The sequence below is a fragment of the Hemicordylus capensis genome, chromosome 3 (genome assembly GCF_027244095.1).
Source record: "Hemicordylus capensis ecotype Gifberg chromosome 3, rHemCap1.1.pri, whole genome shotgun sequence".
NCBI classification, from domain to species: domain Eukaryota; kingdom Metazoa; phylum Chordata; class Lepidosauria; order Squamata; family Cordylidae; genus Hemicordylus; species Hemicordylus capensis.
Window position 1 is genome coordinate 3812086 of NC_069659.1, and position 18860 is coordinate 3830945.

Here is an 18860-nt window from a genome sequence, read left to right on the forward strand (position 1 = left end):
CACAATGAATTTGAGAGCCCCTGGACTACTGAAATGCTGTCAATTGATGGAGGCCAGTTTTAATTACTGGGACTAAAAATTAAGGATACCCTTGCTGCTTCTTTTTAAATTTTGTTTTGGTGTGTTCCTGTACCATGGGGTAGAGAAAATATTAGAGCTGAGGACCTTCTACAAAAAAGCCCCAACAAACAATGAGTGGTATCATTTACTTATTTATAAACTTAATTAAATTTCCTTCACTAACCCCAAAAGGCATCTCTGTTGATATCTCGGTGTTATTCAAGAGGATACAAATTAAAATACAGATGATTGGTCAAGTAACAAAACTTTAATTCAGGTGTTCTCCAATTTGGGCCCCCCAATGTTGTTGGACTACAACCCCTATCATCCCCAGTCACAATGGCCTTAGCCATTGTGGCTGGGGATGATGGGAGTTGTAGTCCAACAACATATGAGGACCCAGGTTTGAGAACCCCTGCTTTAATTGGTTTACAACTTTGAGTTGGCAATTGTGCATAAATTTACTGAACATGCACAACGTATTCTCCTTCCAATAGTCTTGGGGAAGAGGCCAGCCATGATGCAGACCCCTGCCCCCAACCTCCAAGATATCAAGAGGCCCTCTTGAAAGTGCAAGTGCTGTAGCCAGGAGGAATAGAAACTGGAGCTGAGAAAGTGAGACACCGGTTCCCTCAAGGCTCCAGTCCTCATCAGGGCAATTTGTGTGCATGGGGGTTCCTGTTTAGTCCACTGGGCAGCAGGAACCCAAAATACAGCAACCCAAAGGTAGACCCTCATCATGCCTCTGGCCAAATAGGGTTTGCAGGGTTTTTTTTCTTCAACCCCCTGCAAAATCTGTTTGGCCAGAGGCCTCCACGAGAAAAGAGAAACGTGTGCTACACCATGGGAAGGGAAGCCTCCCTCAAAGCACCACCGACCCCCCTTAAAAATACCATGCAACAGGATTACTGTGCCAAGAACAGGGAAGCAAACGGCATAGAGAAGAGCATTCCTTACTGCGTTTTTCCTGCTTCTTGGTGCATGCATACAAGGCGGTGGTTGCGACCATGCGAAGGAGGAGAGGGAAAAGAAGAAACATGCAGATGCCGTGTTAAAGGTTAGGAGCCAGAGTGTTAAAACCAAAGATCTCTCCCAGGCAAATGGAGTGGATGGTGCCAGCAATGGACGAGTTAGTGGGTTAGCAAGTTACATGCAAATGAATGAAGCAGCTTGATGCAAATGAATTGGAATCCCAATGCAGACCGCTCCCCACACACAGACACATCAGCCTGCCCCCCACCCACCCCCAGTGAATTTGGCTTACTTTGTATCAAGTTCTATGAGATTTGTGTCAATGGGCGCTTCGTTTTCTGGAACTGAACACATGGAACCACGGCATGCGGTTAGACCTCTTAGGAAGCAAGCTGCTACCCAATGATTATCATCAACATTAAAACCCGGGGTTCCCTCAAGGCTCCTGTCCTCATCAGGGCAACTTGTGTGCATGGGGAGGGGTGTCCTGTTTAGTCCACTGGGCAGCAGCAACCCAAAATACAGCCACCGAAAGGTGGAGCTGCCAATTTATTGATTCATTTAGCACTTTCTTTTTAAATACCGCCCCACATGTAAATCTCTGGGTGGTTCACAAATTAAAAACACAACTAAAACAATAACACAGTTAAAATAATTTAAATACAGATAAAAACTCTAAAAAAAAAACACCTGACTAAACAGGTATGTTTTCAGACCCTTCTTAAAAGCATCCAGAGAAGGGGAGACTCTAATTTTGTTGGGAAGCACGCTCCAAAGTCCCTGGGCCACCCTACAAAAGGTCCGTATTTGAGCTGCCAGCAACCAAGCAGGGGGAAGCCACAACTGGCCCTCCCCAAATGATCCACATTTTTTCAATTGACCGAAATAAACCTCAAAACTCCTGGCCTGGCCTGTTCTCGCCCTTCAGTAGCGACTTGATGATGTGCAGAGATCCTTAAATAAAGATTTTCACTGCACGGTGAGGAGATAAATCGTATCCCTTATTAACATCTGCATATCAGGAGCTTTTACAGGCACAGCTACAGGAGTCGGTTGAAACTGATCAGTGTGTGCTCAGGAGCAGATTCATAAATTGCTGCTGCTGCACAAGCAGCAGCAAAGTAAGGTATGGATATGAAGGCTCCTCATTGTACAGTTTATTATTCGTTCTTTTGCTTGATGCATAAGCCACTGGCACAGCTTGTCCCCTGCCCACAAGCATCTCCTCACCCGTGAATTTTTCAGAAAGAGAGAGAGAGAGCGCACACGCGCATAAAGCCCAAATACACTTTTTGTATGAGGTTTTGAAGCTGGAAAGGAAACCATATCCATCTTTATCTTTGTGTGTGTGTGTGTCTTCTTTCCCCCTCACCTATTTCTTTTCAAGATTCAGCCTTATTATTCTCCACGGGCCCAACTGCAGAAAAACTTTGTTCCCAATGTACAAAATATGTCCACAGCTGCATGTGAGAATAGAAGTTGCCTTGCAGGAGGGGCCCAGCGGGTGGGTCCCTTCCACAAGCCAGGCATCACTGTGGCCGAGAAAATGATGCTATGATGGAAAAGTGCCATGCCACTGACTCCAGCCACGCAGATCCTTCATCCATAAGTTACGGGAGTTGTGGGGGGAAACCATGGGGAAGGGGCTTCCACCGTGCCACGGGGCCTTAGGATTGGCTCTCCTCTGAGGGATGCAGCAGGTGCATCACTTGGGGATCCAGAGTTGCATCTTATTCAGGCAGCCCCAGGCATGCTGACCTTTGAGAGACTCCTCCCAGGCGTCCTTCTGTGCCCAGACCAAAAGGAGCCACTCATCATTTGGGAACGGAAAACCCATTCCCACAACCGTCTGCTATGTGGCTGCTTTATGCTGAAAAGCCATTTGCCCAAGATTTGCTATTTTGCAGAGTCACATGCTGGTTGTCTGAAGGCTGCCGGAGGTGTGGAGGGTGACCTCAACTGTCACAGCACTCACAGGGTGGGTCACTGCGGTCCCTCGCCAGACCAGCCAACAACCATGGGGAGTAACCTCGATCAGAAACAACAAATCATATCAAGAAGATCAAGGATCAATGTTGCTTAGCATACAATGTATTCAATATAATGTAGAACAACAAACTCAGTATTACAAGAAAAACGTAATTTCTTTTTACAACACATCACACATCCTAAGAAGCATAACAGATATGTATCATTGTGTACCACATATTAACAACTTCAATTATAATCTCCAGTAGTGTTTAGCTCTTTCTTTTTCACAAGGAGGAGGACAGATTAACAGTTGGATATATTCCACCAATATGGGGATGCTGGAGAAGATATTATAGGGAAACTGTATATTTAGAAGGAGATTATAATGAAAATAGCTAATCTATGAATGATACTCAATGATGCATACAGGTGGACCTCTGTATCCATGTGGGGGTTCCGTGCTGTGATAATACCGTGGATGCTGAAACCATGGAGTTTCATGGAGTGTCCATGGAGTTTCCCATAGGCATTAAGGTCTATGGGATCACAGGGGTTAGGTTCCTGGAGGCCCAAAAATCTTTCCCCAAACAGCAAAAAAAACCAAAGTAGAGTACCCTACCGTGCTCCACAGGCCTCCAGCAATGCCCCCAGAAGTCCAAATTTTGCCATTATTCCACAATTTTTCATGGGAAAGGGGGTGTTTTTTAAACCAAGTGAGCCACAAAACGGCTCCTGCGCTCTAAATGGAAGCCAGAAATGACCTCCGAGGTCAGGTGTCAGTGCCCTAATCGCGGATACGCAAAACCGCAGATGCTGGATCCACAGCAACAGGTTATGCCTGTATCTGTTATGCTTCATTGGATGTGTGATATATTGGAGGTGGGATCTTTTTTAAAAAAATTGTAATACTGAGTTTCTACTGTGTGAGCAGTGGAAGATATTTTCCTCAAGGGATGGGGCCACTCTGGGAAGATCACCTGCTTGCTTGTGTGCAGAAGGTTCCCAGTTCCCTCCCTGGCAGCAACTCCAAGTTAGGGCTGAGAGAGACTCCTGCCTGCAACCTTGGAGAGGCCGCTGCCAGTCTGTGAAGACAGTACTGAGTTAGATGGACCGATGGTCTGACTCAGTATATGGCAGCTTCCTATGTTCCTATTGCCCTGCACTGTATTAAATATACTGTACATTAAGCAACACTTATCCTTGATATGACTAAAGGAGAGGAGAGCTGGTCTTCTGGTAGCAAGCATGACTTGTCCCCTCTGCTAAACAGGGTCTGCCCTGGTTGTATAAGAATGGGAGACTAGAAGTGTGAGCACCTTAAGATATTCCCCTCAGGTGATGGGGCCGGGAAGAGCATCAGAAGATCCCAAGTTCCCTCCCTGGCGGCATCTCCAAGAGAGGGCTGAGAGAGACTCCTGCCTGCAACCTTGGAGAAGCCACTGCCAGTCTGTGAAGACAATACTGAGCTAGATAGACCAATGGTCTGACTCAGTATATGGCAGCTTCCTATGTTCCCTTGTCATATCACTACCATATACAAGCAGGGCTATGAACACCCGGTGGGCCTCATCAACATACAAAGAGGACAGGGCCCTCCCAAACCTCAGGTCCCCTGAAGTTGTTGGACTACAACTGGCCATGGGAGTTGTGGTCCAGCAACGTCTGGGCCCCCAACATTTGGCAACCTCTGCAGCAGGGGGTCTCCCTCCCTGCCCCTCCCCACGGCCGTGGTAAAGGGAAGAGAAGGCTCCACTCACCGTCCCGGTGCAAGGGCTCCTCCTTCGGCTTCGGGTGCATAAGCGTGAACGGCAACTCCACGGCTACGTCACTGGAAAGACAGACCAGGAGTGAGTCTCCAGCGAGGAACACCAAAGCTTGCCTCTCCATGCTCAATTCCTCCCTGCCCTGTCCCCGCTATCCAGCAGATTCAGGCTGCTTGCTAAGCTTCTCAGGCTCAGATGGGCTTGAAAGGAGATTCGACACATTCGTGGAGGAGGAGGAAGAAGAGGTCTAGCAATGACAACTAGCCATGGCACCTAAATGGAACCTCCATGAAAAGAGGCAGCATACCCCTAAATACCAGTTGCTGGGGCCTAAACAAGAGGTGAGGGGTGTTTCCTTTAAGCTCTGCTTGGGGGCTTTCTGGAGGCATCTGGTGGTTGGCCACTGTGAGAAAGAGGACATTGGAGGAGATGGACCTTTGGTCTGATTCTGAAGGCAGTCCTTAAGTTATCCTCTTGGATCCCTACCACTAAAATCACATGGCCCTTCTCCGTTAGCCCTTGCACTGACTCCTGGTCATGTCTTCCATCTGCATCAAGATCCCAGTCCCCAGTTTTAAAGCTCTTTGCTCCTCTCTTTCCTGCCAGCATCACCCACGCCTGCTCTTCCCTTTCACCTCCCACGCTCGGCTCGGACACCCTGACCTTGAAAACAGCTTCCCTCCCCGCATTTCCTCTCCCAATTACAATGGGTGCCAAGGAGTTCAGACCCGGGGTTCTCAACCACGAGTCCCCAGATGCTGCTGGTCACCATTCTTCCTTCCCCCAAGAAACTCCCTGGGCCTTAATGGTGGCATGGTGAGGTTTAGGTGTAGTTTTGCATAACACTTTGATTACATGCTGTTGTAGAAAAGCAGGTAATTTAAAAAAATGGGGAAGGTGCAAGCCTGTGGACCCCACCAAACTCTGCGTCAGCCCAAGGACTGCCCTGCTAAAGCAAACTGCAGTTCTGTCTGCTCCAGCACTCTGCTTCCAAAAGTCCAGCCAGATGCCTTTAAAAGGGCAGGGACATTCCTGATGCTTATTCCTAGTGTCTGGTATTCAGAGATATGCAGCCTCTGGACATGGAGGCTCCACTGACATATTGAACTGCCACCGAGAGATCTCCTCCATGAATTTGTCTAGCCCTTTTTCAAAATGTTCATCCCAGCCAGTGATCACTGCCACATCGTGGGGTAACCAATCCCTCAGGGTCTCTGTGCCCTGCACAAAAAGCACATGTGTGTTTCCCCTTGTCCTAATATAACGCGACTGCAAATGAATTCCATTGGGATGCAAGGCAAGGCTCCTGCTGGGACTGGAAAGTGGCATGCAGGCTCTTCTCTGTGAATCTGCCAGGGCCCTCCCTTGGCTGCCTTCACAGGCTCTACTCTCAGCCCCATCACTGATGTGGACCATGGACAGGGCCTGCTCAGCAGTGGCCCCACTTTTTGGAATGACCTCCTGGAGGTGCTCCGCCAATCTCCCTCCCCGATGAGTTATAAATAGTGCTTGAAAATAACTCTTTCCCAAGAGTTATTTAAAATCTGGTTTTAAAAATCAGTTTCCCAGTTCAAACCAGTTTTAGTGCTTGGCATTGGTTTATTTATTATTATCATTATTATTATTTTAAAAACCCCCACTGTTTTAAGTGTTTTGTTTTGACACTGCATTTTATTGCTGTTTTTGCTGTTGACAGCAGCAGTGTGCTGGAGAGACAGGTTAGAAATATTTTATGCAAATAAAGAAATGAATTCTCTGCCAGCAAGGAGAGCCATTGAGCCAATTTTCTCTGCCCCATCCAGACTACAGGCAGCCTGTGCTAGCTAAGGATTCCCGGCAACCCCTCGACCCAGTCGGTTGGCCTGGGGTGACAGATCTTGGACCTCTGATTCATCCCCTTTGAGATGCAACCAAACGCTGAGATTGCATGTGGACGGGGATGAATCAGAGGTTGGAAGAGAGATGGGAGGGTTCAAAGCGTGCCGAGAGGATCCAGTCATAGCTGGGTGCGGGAGGCAGAGGTGGCTTTACATCCGAGACATTTCTTATCGGGACAAGATGGGCTCATGACTGGTGCACACGATGGAAAGGATGCTGCAATGGATCAGGGGGACTCGGAGCATGCGTCACACATGGTGTCATGACTGAAGAATGCAGGAAGAAGCATGGATCGTGAAAGGAGGGCGAGGCAGGAGATGTCCTTCTGGAGCTGACACCGGTCCGGGTCTGCAGCAAGTCCCCTCCCCGCGGAGGCAACCCCACAACCCCCCTCTTGTCTGCAAAACAGTGTCCTTGATTGGTCATTTCAACGAAGCTTGTACAAGAGAACCTCTGGGCAGATTATGCCATATGTTGGTATGTGTATGTGTGCATTTGACTTTTATGCCTGAGGCACTAAGGTGTCCTGAGCTAGCCTAAATGAAAACTTTCTGCTAGCATAGGCCATTTGGACAGGAACACGAGAAGGGCCTGGTTGCTGGGTCAGACCAAAGTGTGTCGATCAGGTCCGGCATCCTCTTTCCCACAGTGGGAAGATGCCTCCCAGGTACCTCCAGGAAGCCCAAAAGCAGGAGATGAAGGCAACAGCCCTGCCCTGCTGTTGTTCCCCAGCATCTAGGTATTCAGTGCTATACTGCCCCTGAACATGGAGGTTTCACTTAACTAGCATGGCCAAAAGCCATCGATAGAATGACATCCTCCATGAATGTGCCTAATCTTTATACAAAAGACTGCAGGAGCACCCCTGCAGGATCAAATCCTAGTGCGTCCATCAATAATAGCCCAGCATCCTGTTTCCAGGAGGGGCTAGTCAGATGCCTCCAGGATGGACAGAAGCCACCCTGGTGGAAAGAATTATAACCTGAGCTTATGACGAGCTCACAGATGATGCTACCTGCAGAATCTGTGTGAAGTTATGTCAAGTGAGACAATCTGGGTTTGAGAGCGCAAAATTAAAGTGGTTGACAAAGCAATGGAAATGACCAAGATGGTTAAAAAAAAAGGGGTGTGTGTGTGTGTGAATTAAGCACGTGATTGATACTGGAGGGTAAGGAGAGGGAGGCGGGGTCTGTGGTGTCGGCAGTGAGCATGCTGGGCAGTGGCTGCAGCAGGCAGAGTCGGAGGGTGTTACCTGGAGGCAAGGTCTCCCAGAAGGCTGGTGTTAGCAAAGGAGACGTAGCAAAGGAGACGGAGAACATTAGTCACTCACTCACGGGTGGCAGCAAACACACTGTGCAGTCAACCGGCCAGAGTGCCAGACTGGGAATCAACATCCAGGCTCGACAGCAGGGCTTCCCAAGAGTGTTCCCTGGAAGAGGTACTCCCAGATGTTGTTGCCTACAACTCCCAGCCTCCCCAGCCAAAGGCCACGGCCGCGAGGGATGATGGAAGTTGTAGTCAACGACACCTGGGATTCCCTGTGACAGGGAACACTGGTTCTCAAGTGTGGGTCCCCAGACGTTGTTGGACTACAACTCCCACCACTCCCTGCAACAGCCTGTCACTGTGGTGGTGGATGATGGGTGATGTAGTCTAGCTTGAGAACCCCTGCTGCAGAGGGAGGAACCCCAGCCTGGACATCCTCAGACTCATCGGCCAAATACAACCCACACGAGTGACAAGGAGGCCCCCCCAGGGTCTGCAGAATCTCCTGGTTGGCAAAGATGGAAGGGTTGTGAAGCCACAACACTAGACAGTGATCGGCTGGGTGCTTTGCCAGTTCTGCAGGCAGCGTACGAAGCTGCCGGGGCAGACCACGGCCAGGACATGCAGCCCAGTCCGGTGCACATTTCCTTGGAAGCACTTCCCACTATGCTGAGTGGGACTGACTCCTAAGGAAGTGCGCCCAGAACCACAGCGCAACTCCAGCAGTGTCTCGATGGACCAGTGGCCCTGCTAGGGGACAAGGCAGCTTCGTAGCAATTAGCAAGCAGCGTCGGGATCATCCCTCGGTTCAGAACGAAGGGATTTCCTGGAACTGGCTGACACAGGAGGAGAAGAGCACTCACCCGCCCCGAGAAACCACCAGTTTCACTTTCACTTTGTACGAGACGATGATGCCCAGGATCTCCTTGTTGGCCCCGTCTCTCAACCTGGAAGTTAAGGCGAGAGAGGAGAACCTGTAAAGAGCGATGCATGCACAGGAACCGTAGCGAGATCTGCTTACATTCACCCCGGTTTCACCCGCCCTTCCTGCCACGGCCCCAACCACAAGCAGTGACCAGAACCCCAACACAGAGGGAGAAGGACCGGCCAGGTTAGGCCAGTGGCACAGATGGCAGAGGAGTGGACTCCACAGCAAGAGCCTCTTTGTCTGGGGACTCTCAAGCTGGGATTCTTGCAGAGACAGCAACCCCAGGCCAAATTCGCCCAAGGGATCAGCACCCTCAACATCAAAGACCTTCCATTCTCCAGCATCCCCTTGCAGGCAATGCACCAAGTCAGAGCTGAAAGAGAGGCGACTTGTTTAACCTTCTCCACTCTCCAGGAGAGAGAAGAGCTTGGAGGGGATTCACCAAGCTCAGGGAGGAGAAGGACTCGGCTGGACCTAAGCGGATGTGGGAACAAGCTGCCTGCTCCCTGGGATCTGTCCAAGGTGCTGAAGGGCCTTTCCCTGATTGACCTGGCTCCTTGATCCTGCCCTTGGGTTGGAAATGCAGCCTCTGCACACTACTGCCTGTTTGTGCCATTTGTTGGACTTACCTTTTAAAACAAACCAACAAACCAACCAACTTTAATCAGTTTTAAATTGATGGTTCAGTTGATGGTTCACTCCGAGCTTGGCCTTTGTTCAGGCAACGCACCAGCTTTCAGAAGATCAGAATTATGTCAGGCTAGACTTCTAGTAGTCACAGGAGGCACTACTGACAAGCTATGCTTCAGGGCCCACCAAGAAAAGATGAGCATCTTAATTATCTGCAAGACTTTATTTCAGGACCCACCACCATCCAGAGTAGTAAGCAGCAGAACAGGGATATTCAGCCAGCTGAAGGTACTCAGCCTTCCCATGGAATCTGAGGACCCCGCCCAGTTGGTTTTATACCCTTTAATGCAGACAGTTGTTTACTGCTTTCTGACTGGATCTCCCCAGCTTAGATATTTTACACGATCAGGCCCCCAGGAACGTACGTACGACATCAATGTACAGGATGTTGCAGTTACTTATTTTTCTGCTTTTAGCCTCCATGTTGAAATCCCACCAACATTTTTAGCAACAGCCTATTTTACTTTCCTGCTGAGACAGCTTCTGACTCACAAACAGCTGTAAGGTCACCAGTGAGGACAAAAGGCCTAAATGCAAAGTTTGGTCTCATCAATAGTATTGTTAATATGCTTCTAATGACTGAAATTACACAACGGAACCTCCAGCACTTTCTCCCCACCCTTCTGGGAGTTCAGACTCAGCAGGGATGGGCACTTTGTGTGGTTTCCTTTCCCAGGCTTGGTTTTAGATTGTAAATTCACAGGGAGCAGAGACCTGCCTGATCTCTTGCGTTTTTACCTTGCAAAACTCTGTAAAGCAGGGATTCTCAGCCTTGGGTCTCCAGATGTTGGTAGACTTCAGTTCCCTTAATTCTTAGCTACATTGGCCTTGTGGCTATGAATGATGGGAGTTGTAGTCCAACAACATCTGGGGACCCAAGGCTGCTGTAAAGCATTGCATACCGTGATGGTGTTGTATAAATACAATTAATGAAACACAAAAACTGGAATATTAATTAGACAGATTTTCAGTTTAGACTAAAAACTAGCCCGTTTTGCCTCTCCTTCAGCCTATGCAAGCACAGGCTGTATAAAGACGTAATGAGAAAACACGGCTTGCTTAGATAAACTATAGTCTTGCATTATGTCTGAACCTGAGCCTGCCCATAAACTGTGGCTTGTTTGAGGCCAACAAACGAGGATCTGGAAACCACAGTTGGTTTGCAAAGCCTAATTGTGCTAACTGTGGTTTTGCTTTATGCCTGATTTCACAGACCACTGATAACTCACAGTTAAGACTGCATCTCCCATGGACTCCAAAGCAGAGTCCTGAGCAGATGGGAACCAAAAACAGATCTTTAAACCCTGGTTGTCTGGGAGCTGAGACCATGGTGTGGGCTCTTAACCATGGCTAGCATCAACTACAGTTTTGCATTATGTCTGAATTTATTGATTGATTTGATTTGATTTGATTTATATACCGCCCTTCCAAAAATGGCTAACGGCTCATGAATGCAGCCACAGTTTGGCTAGATACAAGCAAAGCAATTCTACACCCTCTCCAATCCCATTCCAGGAATTTTTCCTGCTTCTACATTTTAGTAGAAAATGTCACAGATGACGGATCAACTCAACATCCCTTAATCAGTTAACAGCCCTAATTAAAACATGAAGCAACCACCCGCTGCAGAAGCAGAAATTCTATACAATGCTGCACGTATTGGGAGTTAATTAATAAAACTCCATAGAAATAAAAGGCCATCAGCCTGTCAAGCTCTTGGTTTGACAGGAAGGGGAGGAGAAGGCAAACTCTTTGCAAGCCTGACTGAGTCCTGTTTGGAGAGGGAAGGGGTCATTGTGCCACCTGAGGGCACTGCAATGGCCTGCTGTGGAGGCCGGTGGGGGCGGGGGGAAGGGGCCAGGAAATTCCTGTGGGCATTTGGAAGGAACCCCTGCATTTCAGTGCCCCTTCCCTGTCATTCCTGTGAGTGCATTTCCTGGAGTTGACATGATCAGATGCATCGCTTCACCGTAACTGGATAGGCCTGGAGTGCCCAAGTCAGGGGGTTATCCCTCCATGCACCGTGCCTGTCACGCAGTGCACTGTGGGATATCCAAAGGCTGCTGGGACGCATGGCCAGCATGATCCATGCTGCCAGGAGCAGCGTGGACAGTGTGTACGCAGCAGCACGCCAAAGAACGGAATGATGATCGTTGGGGAGAAGGTAGGTTTGTCCCTGCCTTCCCCACCCTCTGTGCACACCCTCCCAGTCATGTGAATAGCCCAAATGCCTATTCACCATTCAGCCCTAATAATTACTCAAAAATGTGTTATTCTTGTTTTGAATGAGAATGAACACTGCCTCTTCTGTGTGTCTATAGGGACAGAGACCTAGGAAGCTGCCATATACTGAGTCAGACCCTTGGTCCATCTAGCTCAGTATTGTCTTCACAGACAGGCAGCGGCTTCTCCAAGGTTGCAGGCAGGAATCTCTCTCAACCCTATCTTGGAGATGCTGTCAAGGAGGGAACTTGAAACTTAGATGCTCTTCCCAGAGCAGCTCCATCCATCCATCTAGAGCAGGGATTCTCAATGTTGGGTCCCCAGTTGTTATTGGACTTCAACTCCCATAATCCCCAACTAAAGGCCACTGGGGCTGGGGACTATGGGAGCTGAAGTCCAATAACATCTGGAGACCCAACGTTGCGAATCCCTGATCTTGAGTATGTCTGCTATGGCAGCTGAAGCAGAAGAATTAAGATCCCAGGTAAGTGGCACCCACCAGAATGGAGGAGAGCTGATGCTGTGGTAGCAAGCATGAATTATCGCCTTGGCTAAGCAGGGTCTGCCCTGGTTTGCATCTGAATGGGAGACTACATGTGTGAGCGCTGGGGAAAGCACCTGTCCGCTTGCATGCAGAAGGTCCCAAGCCCTTCCCTGGCAGCATCTCTAAGAGAGGCCTGAGAGAGACTCCTACCTGCAACCTTGGAGAAGCCGCTGCCAGTCAGTGTAGACAATACTGAGAGATATGGACCAAGGGTCTGACTCGGTAGAGGCAGCTTCCTGTGTTCCTATTCAATTACGCTGACACCATGGATCTGATCATGTAGACTCTAGGAAATGTACTGAAAGGAATTACAGGGGATGCCCGCTGAAATGCATGGGTTCCTTCCATAGGAGTGCATGAAACAGCTGTATGGCCCTTTGCCATTTGGAAGGAACCCGTGCATTTCAGCGGGCATTCCCTGTCATTCCTTTTAGGATATCCTGACACTAGTCCCCTATAGGACCTGCATGCTGAGAGTCTCAGGTTCAACCCCTGGCAGCATCTCCAGGTAGGACTGGGAGAGACTCCTGCCTGAAACCATGGAGAAGCCACTGCCAGTCTGTGGTTTTATAATGAATGTTGGTTGTCCCCGAGGTCCCATTTCTGGGGCAGAAGGGTGGGACACAAATGTTTCTCTAAGTAAAGAGAAACCTAAAATTTTAAGGTTTTAATTTGTAGATGATTTTTAAATTTTTAAATTGTTTTAAGTTTTTGGTATATATTTTAACTTGTTTTATGCTGTTGTTAACCGCCCAGAGATGCAAATTTGGGGCGGTGTACAAATGTGATAAACAAACAAACAAATAAATACAGCCATCATTCGTGCCTGTTGCTATGCCAAGGACATGAGAAGAGACGAGACAAAAGCCACCGGATGACTCGGCTTGCTCCCTTGGCCCTCCTTTGGGAATAAAGCCTCTCCATCTGTGCATAAATTGGGCTCGCCTGCTGTGTCTGCAGAGCCCACCCAAAACAGGGTCAGGAAAAGGAACTCACAGAGTGCTGGAAGCCAGGTTGGTGTCTTCGTGTTTGAGCTTGCCATCTAAGGCCAGGCCGCGCTTCTCCCGGTTGTTGGCGAGGAAGGGGGTCAGTGTGTAGACCTTGCAGAATGTCGAACTAGGAGCCACCACGTCGCTGCAGAGAAGGGCAAACACGAGTGAAAGGCAGCAGGGTCCCGGGTTCTTAGATTCATCACTTTATCTCTTCCCAGCTGGGAAAAGATAACAAAGTAGAATGGCTACTGCTGCCCAGTCTTTGGTTTGCCTCAGGGCTTGCTCATAGATCTGGACCCCAAGTTTGTAGCCCAAGGAAATGCAAGGTGTTTCAGCATGATCAGGATCTCATCAGAACAGCCCTGCTGGATCAGGCCCAAGGAGGCCCATCTAGTCCAGCACATTGTTTCACACAGTGGCCCAACAAATGCCGCTGGAAGCCTACAGGCAAGAGGTGAGGGCATGTTACTCCCCTGCAACTGGTACTCAGAGGCATCCTGCCTTTGAGGCTGGAGGTGGCCCACAGCCCTCCGACTAGTAGCCATTGAGAGACCTCTCCTCCATGAAGTTATCCAAACCCCCTTTAAAGCCATCCAGGTTGTTGGCTGTCACCACATCTCGTGGCAGAGAATTCCACAAGTGGATTATGTGTTGTGTGGAAAAGTACCTGCATTTGTTGGTCCTAGATTTCCTGGCAATCAATTTCATGGGATGACCCCTGGTTCTAGTGTTATGGAAGAGAGAGAATTTCTCTCTGTTCTCTTTCTCCACACCATGCATGGTTTTATAGATGTCTCTCATGTCTGCCCGCAGTCGTCTTTTTTCTAAACTAAATAGCCCCAGGTGTTGTAGCCTTGCCTCATAAGAAAGGTGCTCCAGGCCCCTGATCATCTTGGTTGCCCTCTTCTGCACCTTTTCCAGTTCTACAATGTCCTGGTACTCAGAGGCATCCTGCCTTGGAGGCTGGAGATGGCCTATAGCCCTCCAACTAGAAGCGGTTGATAGACCTCTCCACCATCCAGGTCTTTAAATAAATCTTAAATAAATACCGCCCAATCCACAGACTCAGGGTGGTGTACAAAGCAAGAACAGCATCCGAGATTACAAATAATAAGTAAAATAAAATAAATAAAATAACTGAAACAAACAAACAAACAAACAATAAATAAATAAATAATAAGCAGATGAAACCGTGGACCACCTAATCAGTTGTTGTAAAAAGATCGCACAGACTGTCTACAAACAAAGGCATGACAAAGTAGCAGGGATGATACACTGGAACATCTGCAAAAAAATACAAGCTACCTGTAGCCAAGAATTGGTGGGACCATAAAATTGAAAAAGTTGAAGAAAATGAAGATGTAAAAATATTATGGGACTTGCGACTACAAACAGACAAACATCTGCCACACTATACACCAGATATAACTGTAGTCGAGAAGAAAGAAAAACAAGTCAAAATAATCGACATAGCAATACCAGGGGATAGCAGAATAGAAGAAAAAGAAATAGAAAAAATCACCAAATACAAAGATCTACAAAGTGAAATTGAAAGGCTGTGGCAGAAGAAGACCAAAATAATCCCAGTGGTCATTGGTGCCCTGGGTGCAGTTCCCAAAGACCTTGAAGAGCACCTCAACACCATCGGGGCCACAGAAATCACCATCAGCCAAGTACAAAAAGCAACTGGGAACAGCCTATATTCTGCGATGAGATCTATAACAACAGCAACAACACTGACAATAAAATTCTGGCATCCCAGGTCCTTGGGAAGGACTCGATGTCTGGATAAAACAAACCAGTCAATAACACCTGTCTGACTGTGTAAAATAATAATAATAATATAATAATAATAATAATTAAAAAAAGGCATACGCCTGGCGGAAAAGGAATGTCTTCAATAAGGTTTTAAAGGCTGAAAGGGAGGAGGTAGACTGAACTGGCGGTGGGAAGAGAATCCCAAAGTGAAGGGGTAGCAACCGAGAAAGCCCTTCCACGGGCCCTAGTACTACGGACCTCTCTGAGACCAGGGACTGAAAGAAGGGCGACTTGAGAAGATCTCACAGGATGGGACAGGACCGGCCAGGAGAGGCAGTCCTGCAGGTAAGCAGGTGCTAAGCCCTGAAGGGTTTTAAAGGTGAGAACCAGCACTTGGAATTGGACCCGGAAGCAAAGAGGTAACCAGTGCAGCGACCGCAAGAGAGGTGTCACGCTGTCATATCTCCTAGCACCCATAAGTAGGCAGGCTGCCGCATTCTGGACCAACTGAAGCTTCTGGGTCGTCTTCAAAGGCAACCCCAGGTATTGTGCATTGCAGTAATCCAGACGAGAGATGACGGGGGCATGAGTGACCATTGCCAGGGCCTGCCGGTTGAGATAGGGCCACAACTGGCGAACCAGCCAAAGCCGGGCAAAGGCACCTCTGGCCACGGCCTCCACCTGCTGCTCGAGCAGGAGCCGCGAATCCAAGAGGACCCTCAAATCACACACATAGGAAGCTGCTGCCTACTGAGTCAGGCCCTTGGCCCATCTAACTCAGCACTGTCTACTCTGACTGGCAGCAGCTCTCCAGCCTAGTCCTGTTACCTGAGATGCTTTTGTCTGGCAGAAATATCATGTCTTCTAGATGGGGCTGCCCTTGGAAAGCATTTGGGAATTTCAGTTGGTGCAAAATACAGCAGCTAGACCGCTAGTAGGAGCTATCTATCTAAACATCTTGTACGCAGTTCTCATCTGCTCCACTGGCTCCTAATTTGTTTTCTAATGGCTTCCAGTTCAAAGTGTCGGTTCCTGCCTTTACAGTCCAAAGTGGTTTGGATCCTGGATGCCTGAAGGGCCCTCTCCTCCCACACAAGCCTCTTGCACACCATGCTCATCAAGGGAATCTGCCCTGTATGTTTCTGCTGGGTGAAGTGCAGAGGAGAGAAACACATGGAAGGGCCATCGTGGCAGAGGATGATGGGAGTTGTAATCCAACTCCCATCATCTGGGGACCGCCTCCTAGCATCCCTGCCTTGCGACCCCGGGTTTGGAACCCCTAATGAAGGGTAGCACAATTCTGGCTCTCCACCTGTTTTTGGACTACAGCTCCCATCATGCCCAGCAAAAGTGGCCAATAATCAGGGATTATGGGAATTGTAGTCCATCATCTGCAGGAGGGCTGAAGTTATGCAGCCCTGGAATACGGCCTCTGTGGGCTCACATTTACCGCCTTTGACACCTCTCCCTCTCTCTTGCTCTACTGTCAAACTTCAGACTGTAAGCACCTCAGGGCAGAGCCCTGCCCCTTTTGCTTCTGCTAGAAAAGGCCGTGTGCAGTGAAGCGGCTGGCTCGGTCATACTCACTCTGATTCCTCCACTGCAACTGGGCACTTGTACTGGGCTGTGTTAAACAGGCAGATGTCTGCATACTGGCGGACTGGAAGCAAAAAGGGAGGGGAGAGAGAGAGAGAGAACACTTTATTTATGTAGTGAATTCCTTTGCAACCCTTCAGCAAGCCCCCAGAACAGCAGACAAATAAAGCACAACGCAACAAAGTCAGTAACCTTTGCTGGCACCAGAAAGGCACCGAGGCTGGTGCCCTACGTTCTAGATGTAAGGTCACCAACCAGATGGGGAGACTGGAGGAAGACCCGCACTGATGAACAGAGGAAGCTGCCATATACTGAGTCAGAGCATTGGTCCATCTAGCTCAGTGTTGTCTACACAGACTGGCAGCGGCTTCTCCAAGGTTGCAGGCAGGAATCTCTCTCAGCCCTTATCTGGAGATGCTGCCAGGGAGGGAACACGGAAGGAACTTTCTGCAGGCAAGCAGGCAGGTGCTCTTCTTCCCAGAGTGGCCCCGTTATCCCCTAAGGGGAATCTCTTCCAGTGCTCACACAAGTAGTCTCCCACAAGAGGACTCTGCTTAGCAAAGGGGACAAGCCGTTACCGCTAGCACGAGGCCAGCTCTCCTCCTATGGATGTGGGGACCTGGGCAGGCCTGGGTGGTGGAAGGCAGTCCTGCCTGAGTGGCCTGTAATGGTTGGGCCACCTGCTGCTACTGGCCCACGATGGAAGCAGCGCCCTGGGGAGGGAGGGAGGGAGAAGCTGCCTCCAAAGGTGGCAGACCTGACAGTGATGCCCTCAGCCCTGGAAACTGCCTCCAGGCCATCTGGCCCCAGGAGCTGTCTCCTTTGACTGGGGCTGGCTCTTCAGGTCCGGGTCTTTCTCACCCCTCCTGCCCACGACGCTCGCAAGTTAATTTAATTTAATTTAATTTAATTTAATTAGCATATTTGTATACCACCCCAAACTCATGCCTCTGGGTGATTCACAATAAAACCACACAGATTAGAAACAGAATTAAAACGTGAAAACAATAAAGCCATTTAAAACAATGACAGCTTCTAGAAGTCTAATTAAAAGCCTGGGCAAATAAATGTGTCTTCACAGCCCCTTTAAAAGCGGTTGGAGATGGGGGGGCGGGCTCTTATTTCGCATTCCAAAGCCTCGGGGCAGCAATGGGGAAGCCCCATCCGTGAGAAGCCTCTGGACGGGCTGGTGGCAACTGCAGACGGACCTCCCCAGATGGTCTCAGTAGGCGGTGGGGGCTCGTAACGGAGAAGGGGCTCTCTGAAATCCCCTGGGCCTAAGCAGAGAGGGAGATGCTGGAGGCTGAATCTAGGACCTTGCGTGTGAGGGTGGGACACCCTCCCACCGAAATCAGGCCTCTGTCCCCATCACCCTCGCAGGCGAACCGGCACCTGCCGAAGACCTCAGCAGGCCTGAGCCAGGGGGCCCAATTCTGCTTCCACCCACATGTGCCTTTGAGGGTGGCAGGAGGCAGAGGGAGGCAGCTGAGACAGAGAGAGGCACTGGGGGGACATCTCGCTGCCCCACCAGCACCCCACACACCTGCCACTTCCGGTGACTGACTCACCTCGCCTCTGCTTTTAAGCTGGTGCCGAAGCCTTAGCAGCCTCTGCATCTTCCTATCTGGGATTTTTCAGTGGCCGGTTTTTCCGTTTTCCTTTCCCACCCGCACTCAGAGGGATAAAAGGAGCTGCCTCTGCAGAGTCAGGCCGGCCCTTCAACCCCCGCTTGGGGCTGGCTCTGCTTGGGGCGGCGTGTGTGCTCTGGGGCCTTTTTCAAGCGGGTGGCGAACAGACACCGGCAAGGGCAGAGGCTGCACTTCTTCCTGCTCGAGTCCCGACTCTCTCTCCCAAGGCAGGAGTATCTTGTGCAAAGAGCCACAGAGGGAAAGCTGAGCAGGAAAACCTCTGCCAGTTATGCAAGTGAGGCACGGCAGGCACACTGTCGCCCTATGAAAGGAGTCAGGGCAAGGCTGTGAGTGGGTTGACTGAATCTGCGGCAGAAATGGGCACATGAACAAACCACCGTTCGGAGGGGGAAAGCATTCCTTCTCCGGTTGGAGAGGAGGCCCATCCAGCTCCCAGCAGGGACCCCCTCCGAAGCAGCCTTTCCTGCAGCCTGCACAAGAGAGAAGGGGGCATCTGGCAGCCCAAGTAAGCAACGAATACAAGGATGTTCTGTATCGTTTCTTCTGTTTCTGCTTGTCACGGAAACAACA

General features: G+C 49.5%; 1 protein-coding gene across 6 annotated transcripts in view; it reads right to left on the reverse strand.

Annotated features, from left to right (window-relative positions):
• The window catches only part of ARRB1 (arrestin beta 1), a 180598-nt gene that overhangs the window by 3776 nt on the left and 157962 nt on the right, over positions 1-18860 (reverse strand). For 5 of the 6 annotated variants that reach the window (XM_053313215.1, XM_053313217.1, XM_053313218.1 and 2 more), the window contains 6 exons: positions 16633-16705; positions 13292-13429; positions 8774-8857; positions 7897-7920; positions 4761-4831; positions 1325-1376 (listed from right to left, as the gene is read on the reverse strand). In XM_053313215.1, the coding sequence (XP_053169190.1) occupies positions 1325-1376; positions 4761-4831; positions 7897-7920; positions 8774-8857; positions 13292-13429; positions 16633-16705 (442 nt within the window). The remainder of the gene's footprint in view (positions 1-1324; positions 1377-4760; positions 4832-7896; positions 7921-8773; positions 8858-13291; positions 13430-16632; positions 16706-18860) is intronic. The other variant, XM_053313214.1, reaches the window with a different exon arrangement.